This window comes from Electrona antarctica (genome assembly GCF_951216825.1).
Source record: "Electrona antarctica genome assembly, chromosome: 4".
NCBI lineage: Eukaryota > Metazoa > Chordata > Actinopteri > Myctophiformes > Myctophidae > Electrona > Electrona antarctica.
In genome coordinates, this window is record NC_136809.1 from 16386965 (window position 1) to 16401234 (window position 14270).

Consider the following 14270-nt stretch of genomic DNA (forward strand, 5'->3'; position numbering starts at 1 on the left):
GTCTTTGTTTTCTCTATTGAGAATTTAAACCCCCACTTATGTCCCCACTGCTCTACTTAATTTATTTCATCTTGAACTTTTCTGACTAGATACGGTACATCCCTCCCTCTCTTCCACAGAGCCCCATCTGCGTATAACGATTTCCCTATATCAGGTCCTATTATTCCGGTTTTGTCCTATGACGTCACTTTTCCACGCCATCACTTTAGCTAAGGACCCATTTGTATTCTGTCAGTCATTGTGCAGTGTAGGCCTACAACTCGAAAATGAAAAAGCAATGTGAATTTAGCTTTTTCATTCTGTCATAGAATGAGCACACCTGGAGATGAAATGTAAATACCATTGCATTTTAGATTTATTTTTGTCTCAAATGCGTTAATGACCTGAAGATTAAAAAGCATTTCTCTTTTTTCATTTGCATTTTCAAAATTGCAATTGTATTTTAATATTGTCCACTAATTAGCGGACCATTTTTTGAAAATGTAAAATCAAATGATCTAATGATCCATAGGGGGGAGGGGAGGGCAGGGGAGGGGAGGGGAGGATGAGGGCAGGGGTGGGGAGGAGATGAGGGGTCCAGAAGAGAGGAGAGGAGATGGGGGGAGGAGAGGAGAGAACAGCCAGCCTCTCTGACTACTACAGTACAACCCAGTAGTAGGCACTAGGCAGAGAAGCTCCCACCATACGCGGGTCTCCGGAGCGACTTGAGCACATTCAAGGATATTATCTCAGTCTCTGGGTGTCATGGACGGTTTTGTGCAGTAAAAAGTTTTGTGCCGAGTTTTGCATTCTCTGTCTGGCTAACAAAAGACGCTGACTGTTAAGAGTGCTAGTGCCGGGGCGGCTCGATCAGAAAGGAAACCATATCTGGTCAAAGTATTCGTTGCTGTCACAAAGCAGGACGTTCCGGGCTATAAATAGCGCCGGGGGATAAAAGCACTGGAGGAGGTACGTTGAAGTTGATGCAAAGTAGGGCTATAAAATGTGCAAATGAACTGATAAACACACGACTGTTAGGCTCTCATGTTATTATAGGCTAAAACATGGTGAGCACGATTGTTAATGTGAGTTATAATTATTTATGTCGAGTTAATGATAAAATGTCTTGGAATTTAAAGCACGGCTGAATGAAATGTCTCGCAACATAATAACATAGACATTTTGGATGCACAATTAAGATTTAACTCTTGTTTAAAGCAAATCAAATAAATAGCCTGGCTAATCCTACAGTGACAGCTGCAGCATAGCTGCATGCTGGGAGATGCAACAGTTGTGTCAATTCTATGACCTACATCTGAACGGAATGGTATGAGTGTTTTTCCATGTATGCATGCATGATGACCCCTAGGAAGAGTGAAGACCACACTCAAAAGTAAACGATTAAATCAATCAATTCTCACCATTTTCGTATCCATGAAAGCATGTCTGAATCAGACAGTCTGATTCTGATCTAATGTCTTTAAAGATTATCATACAATTATCATACTTCAGCAAAACTTGAAAACTGTTTTCATGACAGCAGTGTTTCTCAAACTTTTTTTCATTCATTCCTCCAAGGGCCCCCCCTTTTGGTGTTTTAAACATTATGTTATAATTTAGCTATTGAAAAATAGCAGATCTACAAGCTCAGCGCGCCACCGAGTGGCGCGCTACGAGCTTGTAGGTCTGCTATTTTTGAAAAATCGTGAAAATATTTATTTCAGAAAACTGGAGGATTTAGAAGGATTTTTTTAAATTTTGAGGTCAGGCCTAAATGGGTCAAATGATAAGGGACAATATCGGTGGCACCCAACTGTAAGTGTCCATACTTGTTCAAAGGCAGGCCAGACAATCTGCAATTAACAGCATAGTAGGCCTAATGTTATACATTTGAATCCACTGTTTGAGAAAGGGACATCCTAATTATCAGTGGTGGAAAAAAGTACTTAAGTAAAAGTACCAATACTGCAACGTAGAAACACTCTGTTACAAGTAAAAGTCTGGTAATCAAAAGTTACTTGAGTAAAAGTACAAAAGTATAGGCATCAAAATATACTTATAGTACCAAAATTTAAAGTACTTATTATGCAGAGTATAGGCTACATGTCTAAAATGTATACGAAATCTTTTGAAAATAGCAGATTGTGAGCTTGTAGATCGGCTATTTTCAAATAGCCAAAGTTTAAATGGTTAATGTATGTAATGATAATCAGAATCTACAAAGTAAGTTTTCAAAGGATTGTAATGGACTCAAGTGGAATAAAAGTAAAATATTTGTCCCTGGACTATAGACAATTGGAAGTACTCCAGTAAAGTAAAAGTACCTGAAAATTGCAATTACCGGTAAGTAAAGTCCTTGAGTACATCTACTTATGATGCTCTAATTTAGAACAGCAATAATGCCTAGAAATATACCTTGACATACTGTAATCCTTCATGTACACACATCATCATGTTTCTGTTCATCTCTCTAAAACAGTGCTTCTCAAAGTGGGGTCCTTGAGGAGGTTCCAGGGGGTCTCAGCAAAGTTAATTGATATAATTGGCATCATAATCAGTTTAACCACTTTAACAACATTATTCGGTCTACAAGCTCACAACAACATTTTAACAACATCAATCCTTCCTGGCACAGAATACTTTCAGATGGGGGTCCATGGGGCAGATCCATATTAATTTGCAGGTCCTTGACATATAACAATGTCAGAACCACTGCTCTAAATCACTCATGCTTTGGTACCAATCTCTCTAAAGAGAAGCGTCTCTCTCCCATGTGGACTGCCTTCCTCAGCTGTTTTCCACTGGGAAGAGCTTGGTGTTTGTACCCACAAGATCTACTGTCCTGGCATTGACGCCTGGGTCAAATAGCTGGTTGTAAATGATTCTCTTCTGCGTCTGCCCTGATGTGCCTGAGTAGGACTTATGACATCTAGTTGAGTTTAGACATTTTCAGTCCAAGAAAAGAAAACCACAATATGGCAAATTCTACCCATCAGTCACTACAAGGGGGCCAACACACTTGGTTTTAATTTATGTATTTATTTTTTTCATTTTCCAAATGCTGGGTCCAAGGTTTGCAAGCATTGAAGCCTAACTTATATAGCCTACTACGACGAGTATATCAATTCAGTGCTGTCAAGTACTGATTTTCAAGTGTAACAATTTTTACTAGAGATTAGTACCTACCGTCTAACCAACTTGAACCATTAACGTCATTAGCAGAAGTTATCACTGACATTGAGGTGATCTGACGAGTTACTATTTTCACTTCAAACTGACAAAGCTTAATTTAGTTGTACTGTTACAGTTTCCATTGTCACGTGTTAAATGGAAGGATACGTTATTTTCTTTGGTTAAGTGTAAAACAGCACTGCATTCTGATAGTAATAATATTAATATTACTATCAGAATAATATTAATAATATTATTAATAATATAATAATATTTATTTGTTCAGTATCAGGAGTCTCCATGTCTCTCCAGCTCTTTATTAAACAGAAAATGCATTTTAGGTTAGGACACCAATTATATCCATTATCCAATCAGGATAAAGAACTCAGTAAGAATCCAGATTAAACAAGTGTAATTGGATGTGATGAAACAAATACTGTACATTACTAGACACAATTGGAACTTTACTAGAACACTGTAAAAATGAATCTGAAAATGGGTATGCTCTCCTGATTGTCTGAAAGTTTGTCACCTTCCTGAAAATGTATTTTCTGTTCATCAAATAGCTGAAGCGGCAGGGAGACCACTGTTACAGAACAAACACTCTGAGTCTGTACCAATGATAACTATCAGAATATAGTGCTTTAACCTTATATCACTTAACCTACCTTTAAATGACAGCAGTGCACAAATGCCATATTGTTATAACTGTACTGTAGCCTACATGAGTGTCTGAGACTATAGGATACTTTATTTGCTTGTTTTTAATAAGCTGTATACTAGATGTAGTCCTGAGAGGCAGTTTGGAAGCAATACGTTTGTGCGTGCGTGTGCGTGTGCGTGTGTGTGTGTGTGTTTGCGTCTTGTAGTGAAATAGAAACGCCAACATAACCTTATTTTACTGAAAAGAAGAAACATTTTAAATCCAGGCCCCCAGGTTTGTTTGTTTGTTTGTTTGGCTTGGCTAGGTCAGTTCAGCCTCTCCTCACAGACTTGAGCGTTATCTGGAGTTGAGCCCAGTTGTACATGTTTGGTTCTGGAACCATGTCTGGTCACGGTGCAAGAAGAAGCAGAACAATTGAATGGCTTGACCCTGTGCAGGATTCATGTGCAGCACGTAGGAACAAAACAACAAATGTTTCCACGAATTACTGTCCATGTTGAACACAGAATGTAAGAAGTCAAGACATAAATGCCACTTTGTCTTTAGTTAACTAGTAGTTACCGTATGTTCATGGTCCATTTTTGGCAAAGTAGAAGTAGTACATGTTTGCATAAATATCGCTCTGGAACTAAGGCCCATTAATGCCCCTGTATGGTCATGATGGACAGCACAACTGGAAATAACCACCATGAATGAGTTGGATCCCACAATGAATGTCTCCACAGGACAAAGTCCCTGTGGTCGGTCATGGTGCCATCAGGGCTTGGAGGCGGCAAGGTGGCAACCATGCCAAGCAATCAGCTTTGTTGTGGCGCACACATGTTCTGCCTCACCCCATCCATCATCGATCCTCTTGTCTAACAGCCAAAACGGCTAGTCTTCCCAGACGTGTCATAGACAGAGAGAGGATAAACACGATCTGTTCTGTCAGCGTCACAATGAAGTTGATGTTCTTTTTGATGAACGTTATTGTCACATCAAAAGTGTACAGGTGTAAAAGATTGAGTAGAAGTTTGTTTTTGTTTGTTTTTTTTGTTTTTGTAGTTTCGAAAATTGTCATGAGAATAGAGAAAGAAACAAAGGAAACTAGAAAAAGTGCCCTTCTGGGCACAGGTCTCCACCAGGAGGATAGGAGTGTGTGTGTGTGATGTTTGGCAAAATGTTTAGGAGCAATATAAACGTGTGTGTGTGACACGGCTTGGCCTGTTGTAGCGCCACCATGAGGCTGATTTGAAAACTGTCAAGTGGCATTTCTTCCAAAGCCTAGTGGGAATATGCATGCAGTGTCACCACAATCGGACGCTGCGTTGAGTAGTTGTGGCGATTTGTACAAAACGGGTACAAAGCAGGCTACTCCTGAAAAGTTTAGAAGCCAATCGTAGCCAATGAGGGTGGATTATGAGAAATCAAACAAATTCTCACTTCATACAAGTGTGATTTTTGAGGGGCGCTAGCACCTCCTATGCCTCACTTTGTGTGTTTGTACCACAGAAATGATTTGATTGACTGAGCACAGAATGTGATGTATGATGATGTATGATGATAAGAGCGCCCCTCACTTCACACTTCAAGTGTGATGTTTAAGTTAATGCCCTACTTCGTCGTACACGGGTGGTGCACAAATTTAGGGAAAATAGACAATCTACAACGTGTCACATCACAGCGTTGAGAGCTTGTAGAAAATCTAAAATTACACAGATGCTTTCCTGGTTTTACTGGGTCATAGTCTACTGCAGTGGTTCTCAACCGTTTACATGTCAAGGACCCCACATTCATATGTATCTATCTGGCCCCATGAACCCCATCAGAACATATTTTGTGCCAGGGTTAACCCACACACGATTTAGTGAGTTGTGAGCATGTAGATCTGAAACTCATTTTCAGTGTCTTCGAGTAATACAATATCATATAAAAAATCACACACGTGTGAACTGAGTGGTGTAAGGTTTTATATAGCATGATCAGCTGTGGTCTGACGTAATGTCTGACGTAATTTAAAGATCTTTGGCTAGGTAGGGTCGTCTTCTGATGTGATGATTTGTGACCATGAAGTTGATTCAGCTGGAGTTTTTGTCCGATGTGAGGTATTATATAAGGTAAGGTATTATATAGCCTGATCAGCTCTGATATGACGTAATGAAATCACACCCGGATGTGATTTCACAACTGGCTTTTTTTGTGCAGAAAAAATGAGCATGGTTGCTACGGTCATCCAGTTCACCCGGGTGTGATTTAATTACGTCAGAAATTATTTTGAACATAGCAACCATGCTCATTTTTTTCTGCACACAAAAGCCAGTTGTAGGAGTGGTTTACACCACTCAACAAAAGCCAGTTGTAGGAGTGGTTTACACCACTCAAAAACATCACAATACATCAGAAGATCATACAAAAGGTATACATATGAATTACAGGTTAGAAATAGAAGCTAAGACAAATTTCATACCCAGACCCCACTTTGAGATGGCTGTACAGATGGCTTGCTGCATGGATTCTATTCCATGCTATTAATCTCTCTTCACTCTATCCATGTGTGTTATTTTTCTCCAGGTCTCTCCCTTTCCCAGGGGCTTTCCAGGCACTCAACTCAACTGCCAGTGACTTTTCCTTTGTAGGCCGGAGGTCAGTGAGGTCAGTACAACCATGTTGAGGGCAAACACAAAATCACACTTGTGTGAAGTGAGGGGCGCCCGAGATTTCTTTGGGGCATGTTGATGTTCTCATGTCCGTGAGAATATGAAATAAAAGAAAATTAAATGAAAAATGAAATTAATGTATTACTAGATATTTGTATATGGTGTACCTTGTCATTTACTGCCCCAAACATTATAACTTCCATAGACTTGGCTGGCGATGGGGAATTTATAATTAGGCTCCAAACAACGATTAAATGTCCATAGACCTTTGTCCCTGCAGACAGACAGACAGACAGACAGACAGACTGCCAGACAGTAGGGATATTAACAATTAATTAAGAATCGAATAATCGCTGTTAAGAAATTATTCAATTAAACGTAACCGTTAACAATGAATGCGCGTGGCCGTGGAACGTGGGCTGGTTAAAAAAAAGTCCTCCCCACCTTGGTAGCCACCGAAATGTCTCTGCTTTGCAATGCATGTGATGTGACAGACAAGACCTTTCATTTCATTTTATTCCTCATACAAAGATGCCATTGCCTTGCCCTGTGTCTGAAATGGTCAAATAAATATTTAATTAATTAAGGAATATAATATGCCTTTTGTATGCTTTCTGTATATCAGCAAAATGTATTTTTAATAGATTTTTATGTTTGACATTATTGAGGCAAAGTAAGATTCTCACGTTAAAAAAAACATGCCGCCCAGGCGGTGGCGTAACCGTCTGGGCACCCGACTGGTAATCCAGTCGCAGTGTGCCGCGGGTTCAACTCCCGAGCCCGACACGGCCTTTACTGCATGTCTTCCCCCATCTCTCTCCCGTTTCCTGTCAGCCTACTGTCTGTCCCTTCAAAAAACCAATAAAAGGCGTAAGCCGCAAAACAAATATCTAAAAAATAAATAAAAATAAACATGCCGTTTATCAACTAACAGGGTAATTGATCGATAAGGTTATCCCTTATCAATTATTGAATTAATCGATAATTTGAATCCCAGACAGACAGACAGACAATCAAAATCTGCAGTAACTATAGTAACTAAAGTTTTCAAATAATTGTAGTGGACTAAAAGTACAATATTTGCCTCTGAGGTATAGTGTTTTAGAAGTAAACATAATGAAAACTCCGGTAAAAAATATCTCAAAATTGTAATTAAGTACAGTACTTGAGTAAATGTACTTTACACCACTGCCAATACGGTTTTAGCTAAAGTCATCATTTCTGATTCACAAAGTAAATTTGACTGCGTATACGGTGTATTTCCTGCCGTAAGTAAGGTGATGCTGCCATTTGCAGGTGAACTATAGGCATCATGTTGAAGCTGAAGGAGATGGAGTACAGAGACATTGATGAGGACGAGCTGTTGAAGAAGCTGTCAGAGGAGGAGTTACAGCGCTTAGAGGACGAACTGGAGGAGCTGGACCCTGATGTGAGTAGTACATTGCTTGGTTTTTAACATTTTAAAGAACAAAACATTTCATTTCCCCACACCTTCCCCCCCCCAGCATAAATACAAATACATCATTGTCCTCTTTCTCTGTCACGTCTCTGTACATTTCATACTGTTTCCTCACATGAAAGGTATTGGATAATAGCAACAATAATTACTGCAACAACAAAAAATAACGAGTACATATATAAATATACACACCAGCCAAAGGAGATTAAGAATAAAGAGAAAGACAGCTTCAGGATAGACTTCGATAGACTTCAGTGAGGAGATCAACACCCTCTGCCAAGAGGATCCTATTTTATTATTTTCTTAGTGAGTTTATCAGTTCATCAATCTACAAGTTCATCATAGTCAGTTTGTTATGGTAGTCTCCCCTCAATATTTCTTATATTATTAATAATGTTCCCCCATATTCTGTCAAATTCCATTGGTTTCCCTAACGTTGTACATAATGTTTTCTGATGTGCTGTATGATAACAATTCTCTCCACCATTGTTTGAGTGTGGGCGGTTGAGATGCTTTCCAGTTGGTTAATATACATTTTTTTGCTGCTGTCATTATTAAGAGTATCGATCTCCTCTCATCCTTATTAAATTCCTTGAGCATCTCGACATCTCCCAGTATTGAAATTCTGGGGTCTGGTGGCACCTCTTTTTGTAATATCTCAGATGTAGTAGTACATTGCTGATTGGTTCATTCATTCATTCATTCATTCATTCATTCATTCATTCATTCAGTTGTTCTCAATCAGTGGTCCTTGAGGGGGTTCCAGGTGGTCTTCAGCTAAATAATGGAAAGTTGGTAACCAAATGGACCCTTATCTTCTATCTATCTATAAATGCACCAAGTGCCCCACGGTTGTCCAGAACCGCCCCAAAAATACCTCTGCCCGGGCTCTGGACAGGGCAGAGCGCACCGATAGGGACATAGTCGTATTCCGTGTTTTGTGCCTTTTGTGGCAGTCACATCTGAAAATATTCCGTGCCAGCGACCCCCATAAGAGAAGATGTGTTGTTGTTAAAGTGTTTAACAAAATATTAAAGATGGAGTGCCGTCATTTTTGTACTTTTTCTGTTTTGTATGTGTCTAGAGTTAACATTAATTACTCTAATAGACCCCCAGGTGTGGTTAGAAATGTGGTTGAAATATGTCTTCCCTGTGTATTTTTGGTTTCTCAAAAGGCCCAATCGAGGCCCAGGTCAAAAGGCCCAATCGAAATGACAGTGATAAAGTGACATTACAATATCATCCCCAACCATTATCAAACAACAACAGCTGTGGGTGTGGCTTCAGTTCAGGTGGATCACCACCCACCAGGCAAACCAGGCATACTTAATGAACAGGTGGGTGTAGCCACATATAAACACAATTTTAACACTTACTGTACACAAAAAAATATTTATCCTACTATAATCATAGTACCTGATGATCATGTTTTAAGGGGGGAAACAATATCATAATGATTGTGAACATTTGTGAGTTGTGAGCTTGTAGAGCGGCTGTTTTTGAATAGTCAAAGTATAAAATAGGGTTAAAGCAGTTTAACTGATTCTGATGCTATGTTAACTAATTTAGCTGGAAACCCCATGTGTGTGCATTCTTGTGAGTGCATGTCTTCTCATACTAGGATAGGCTGGCTAGGAAGGGCTGTATGATTTACACAGAAGAGGAAATATTGTACACGGGACAGCACTATAGCCTTGCAGTGGCCAGACACAAATCTCCCGGTGGCAAAAGTGTGATATGAGTCTGGCCAAAAGGACAGCACACCATGTTTGTGTGTGTGTGCGTGTGTGTATGTGTGTGGTTGTGTGTGTTTAAGTGCGTGCCTGTTTTCGTGGGAACTAGGCTTCCTAGTGATGCTGCCCTCAACACTCAAAACTATTAGAAGGACTTGGGCATTACCATAATAACCTCCGGTGCTTCGTTGTTTTGAAGTACTGTAGTCTTTTCAGCATCCGAGGGCGAGGAGTTACTTTGATGTTACTATTATGCTGAATCCAGCAGCAAACCGTACATTTATTTTGTACGTTTAAAAAATTGTAAAAATAGCGGAGCAACAAGCTCACAACGCGTCACATCATGCTATTTGTACTTGGATTATATGTACTTTAGTATTTGTATTTTTGGATACTTTCACACTCCACTATATTTCTAGGAAGAGGAAAAAGTACATCATGAATTAACCACTTACGCCCTATTTAAAAAATAGTTTAATTTATATATAATATGTTTAAAAGCACGCCAGTTATTGAATTCAAGTAGAAATGTGACTGTGCCACGTTCACTTGGTTGAGTAATATTTGACCAGCACTTGGCTTGATTACTTTGTCCACGAATGGTTGATTGATAGATACTGTATATGTATACTCTAGTACAGGGGTTCTCAACGTTTTTGGCCGGGGACCCCCGGAAATGCTTTGGCAATGTCTCGGGACCCCCGCCCCGCCCCCTCCCGACCCCCAATATAAAATGACTGCTACAATAACCTTAAACCATTTTGGGCGGGAACCCCTTTTGGTGTTTTAAGCATTGTTATAATTTAGCTATTGAAAAATAGCAGATCTACAAGCTCATAGCGCGCCACCCAGTGGCGCGCTACGAGCTTGTAGGTCTGCTATTTTTGAAAAATCGTGAAAATAAAATTTTAATTTTTTTTTTTTAATGACAGATTTTCCTTTATGACAGATTGAAAATAACTTTTATACGTTTATCCACTTGAACCCCAAGAGGTTTGGTGGTCTGTCTTGCAAAGTATAGAGGGTTTAGGTATAGAGGGTTTAAGTATAGAGGGTTTAAGTATAGAGGTTTTAGGTATAGAGGGTTTAAGTATAGAGGGTTTAGGTATAGAGGGTTTAAGTATAGAGGGTTTAAGTATAGAGGGTTTAGGTATAGAGGGTTTAGGTATAGAGGGTTTAAGTATAGAGGGTTTAGGTATAGAGGGTTTAAGTATAGAGGGTTTAGGTATAGAAGGTTTAAGTATAGAGGGTTTAAGTATAGAGGGTTTAGGTTTAGAGGGTTTAGGTATAGAGGGTTTAAGTATAGAGGGTTTAGGTATAGAGGGTTTAAGTATAGAGGGTTTAAGTATATAGGGTTTAAGTATAGAGGGTTTAAGTATAGAGGGTTTAAGGTTACATTGAAGTGATATTAATTAATTTCCAAATATTATCAATGCATTCTGTGGCACCCTAGGGACTAGAAACCCTGCTCTAGTCTTCACTATAAATACCATGTCACATGGACGCTTAAAGACCACTGCTATAGGTGCTAAGTGGGGGGGGAGAGAGAGAGAGAGAGAGAGAGAGAGAGAGAGAGAGAGAGAGAGAGAGAGAGAGAGAGAGAGAGAGAGAGAGGCGAGAGGAAAGCCTTCCAGCTGATCTGTAAAAATAAAGGGGGATGAGAGAGAGATGCACAGGAGAGACAGAGAGACCGCACTGCACTGATCCGTCAGACAGACGCACGCTGATTGAACAAAAATTTGAAGGAGAGTGTTGCTGTCTGCCTGTCATGGTTTTCAGAATTCGTTTGTTATTCATAGCCGTCACCACGGGGAGGGGGAGGGAGAGGGAGAGGGGGAGAGGGAGAGAGGGAGAGGGAGAGAGAGAGGGGGGGGGGGGGGGGGCTGGGGTAAAATGGATAGAGATTGAGAGAGGGGGAGAGAGACAGAATCAGAGATACTATGTAGAGAGAGAGCGGTGAGAGGGGAGATAAGATAGGAGGCTATAAGTAGCACTTGTGAGGGCCCTGTCTCTGTAGGTATAAGAATAACTCTGGAGGTCTGGCAAACCTCTCTCTGTCAAGTTGGACTTCATTTAACAGTTTTTAGAACATGACCACCTCCAAAATGGACAAAATGCCCAAACAGCATGGAGAAAAACCAGTTGTCAGCCCAATAAAACACAATGTAAACAAAGTCAGTCGGGACTCGGGAGTGTGCCGACAGGATAGTACGTCAACCACATAATCAGATTTGGTGTTGTTTGATTCCATCTACAGACCTGTGTTGTACGTCTCTCTCTGCCTTGTGTCTCTACTGTGCTCCAAATCTAAATAAAGTCAAAACTCACTGAAAACAAAAGGCAGGAGTGAGTGAGGTAACAGTGTTTAACGGTTGTTATGTATTCAATCTGATCATGGGCAGATACTGGCCTCATTGTATCAACTGCACAGTCAGCCATGATGAGTATTAAATTACAAATCATGGCCTGGGCCGTTGGCATGGCGGACCAGGCACCTAGTAGGCAGTGTGTCGTGGGTTCGAATCCTGAGCCCTGCAACCTTTGCTGCGTGTCACTCCCCATCTCTCTTTCCCCATTTCCTGTCAACCTACTGTCCTCAGTGTCCTGTCAATAAAGGCATAGAACCCCCAAAATAAATATGGAGCTTGCACAAAGAAGAAGAAGAAAAAGTCACACTGTTTTACACCTGTAAACCTGTGATTCTGATTCCGACTTCCCTGATGGCTTTAGAAGTTTATTTTGGTTTTGCATGAAAAACACCTAGTTTGACACGTCACATGCTATGCTACTTAAAGTATAATGAATGTGAATGTAGAACATTTTGCCTTATATTGGTTGAGTGCAGATCTGTGCAGATTCATTGTTTACCTGGTATTTAGTCCAGACTGTTGCCTCAAATACTTCCATCATTCAGTCTGGAGCAACGGAAGTTCTATCATGAATATATTTTCGTGAACGGAAATAGCAGCTTCCTTACTCGGATTTCAGAAGGTGTAGTTCCAGACTCTAGCATTCTGAGATTGTGGAATAGTTATCTGGCTACGCGAGACTACCTGTTATTAGGCCTGTTACAATTATACATAATCGCCTAATCGCAATTGTTTTACATTATTTTTGCATAATCGTTCATATTTCTCAAACATTTTCAAAAAGTAGTAGGGCAATTTATGTTGCAGCAGATAATAACAACTCTAAAATCACAGTAAAAATGGTAAATGGTGCATTTATATAGCTATTATCCAAGGTGCTTTACATTGATTGTGCATTACATTCACCCATTCACACACCAATGGCAGATGAAACCATGCAAAGGCACCAACCTGCACATTGGAAGCAATTAGGGGTTCAGCGTCTTTCTTCGACACTGACTCTGGGGGAGCCCGGGATTGAACTGGGAACCTCAACAGTTCCCATCCGGCTGCTCTACCCCTGAGCCACTGCGTTAAACATTCATAAACAAGAACAGACATGTACATGGTCACAAGATCCAGATAATAACAGTTTAAAAATATAAGTGCAACAGTACAACCAACCATCCTCTCACCCACCTCACCCCTTTTCATCATTGATGGCACGAATGGAAGTAGCAGCTATGAATGAGAATTTATACGTATTGTTTTTAGTTGCAGGGGCCTCTAGCCGTTGGCCTGGCTGAAGGCATTTAAGGGGTGAGAGCTGTCTGCTCTAATAGATGGCGCTTTCTTGAGCACCTGCTCGTCATACTGTATACATGACTCAGACAGCTGAATTGTACCCCCACAATCTTACCAGCTGAATCTTTATGTCTACCGCCAAGGTTTCCATGCCAACAAATGGCAGCAAAGGAAATAACAGACTATGAAAGCCCTGTAGAACAGAATCATCAGTGACTTATCCACCTGAAATTTGGTTAGCTTCCGTAAACAGAAGAGGCGCTGCTGACCTTTCTTATACAACATTTCAATATTAGAATCAAATTTCAGATGATTGTTGATAATGGACCCGAAATATATGATAGGTGGTTACCAAATCCACTTGATGGCCATTTTTGACACTACTACACTACTCTGACCGCGGAGTGGGCGCTGGGGGCGTTTTCTCTCCTCCGCGTCATCAGTGCCCATACCCTAGGTGGGGTTGGCAAAAGGGCCTTTCTGTGTAGAGTTTGCATGTTGCATGGTACCTTCACAAAAAGCAGTAACCCCCCCCCCCCCAGGGGAAAGGAACTGGTTGGAATAACGTGTTCCTTCTATACGCAATTGTATACGCTACTGTGCGTCCAACCGGGGAAACTAACATGTCAGGTGAACTAAACTAACGTGTCAGGTGAAAAGAAGCGGCTTGGACCCATCGTGCATTGAAGGAAGCATGAGGTCAGTCCGTTGCTAACCCCAAGTTGGCAGAGGGAGTGTAGTGCCCTAACCTGACTCCGCCAGATGGGGCAGCAGAGAGTACACTGGGTTCCCCCCTCCTGCTCCCATCTGGGAACTCTCAGGCAGACACAGTGCTGCCTTGATCCCGCCTCTAGCTGCCGCTGATTGGCCAGGCCGTTTTGTGGCCTGGGCATCAAGTCTGCCTGAGAGTTCCCAGATGGGAGCAGGAGGGGGGAACCCAGTGTACTCTCTGCTGCCCCATCTGGCGGAGTCAGG

General features: G+C 40.9%; 1 protein-coding gene across 3 annotated transcripts in view; it reads left to right on the forward strand.

Annotated features, from left to right (window-relative positions):
* The first annotated feature begins 661 nt into the window (after positions 1–661).
* The window catches only part of tmod1 (tropomodulin 1), a 37994-nt gene continuing 24385 nt past the window's right edge, over positions 662–14270 (forward strand). For 2 of the 3 annotated variants that reach the window (XM_079499770.1, XM_079499772.1), the window contains exons 1-3: positions 662–948; positions 6365–6445; positions 7747–7879. In XM_079499770.1, the coding sequence (XP_079355896.1) occupies positions 7763–7879 (117 nt within the window). In that variant the 5' untranslated portion in view covers positions 662–948; positions 6365–6445; positions 7747–7762. The remainder of the gene's footprint in view (positions 949–6364; positions 6446–7746; positions 7880–14270) is intronic. The other variant, XM_079499771.1, reaches the window with a different exon arrangement.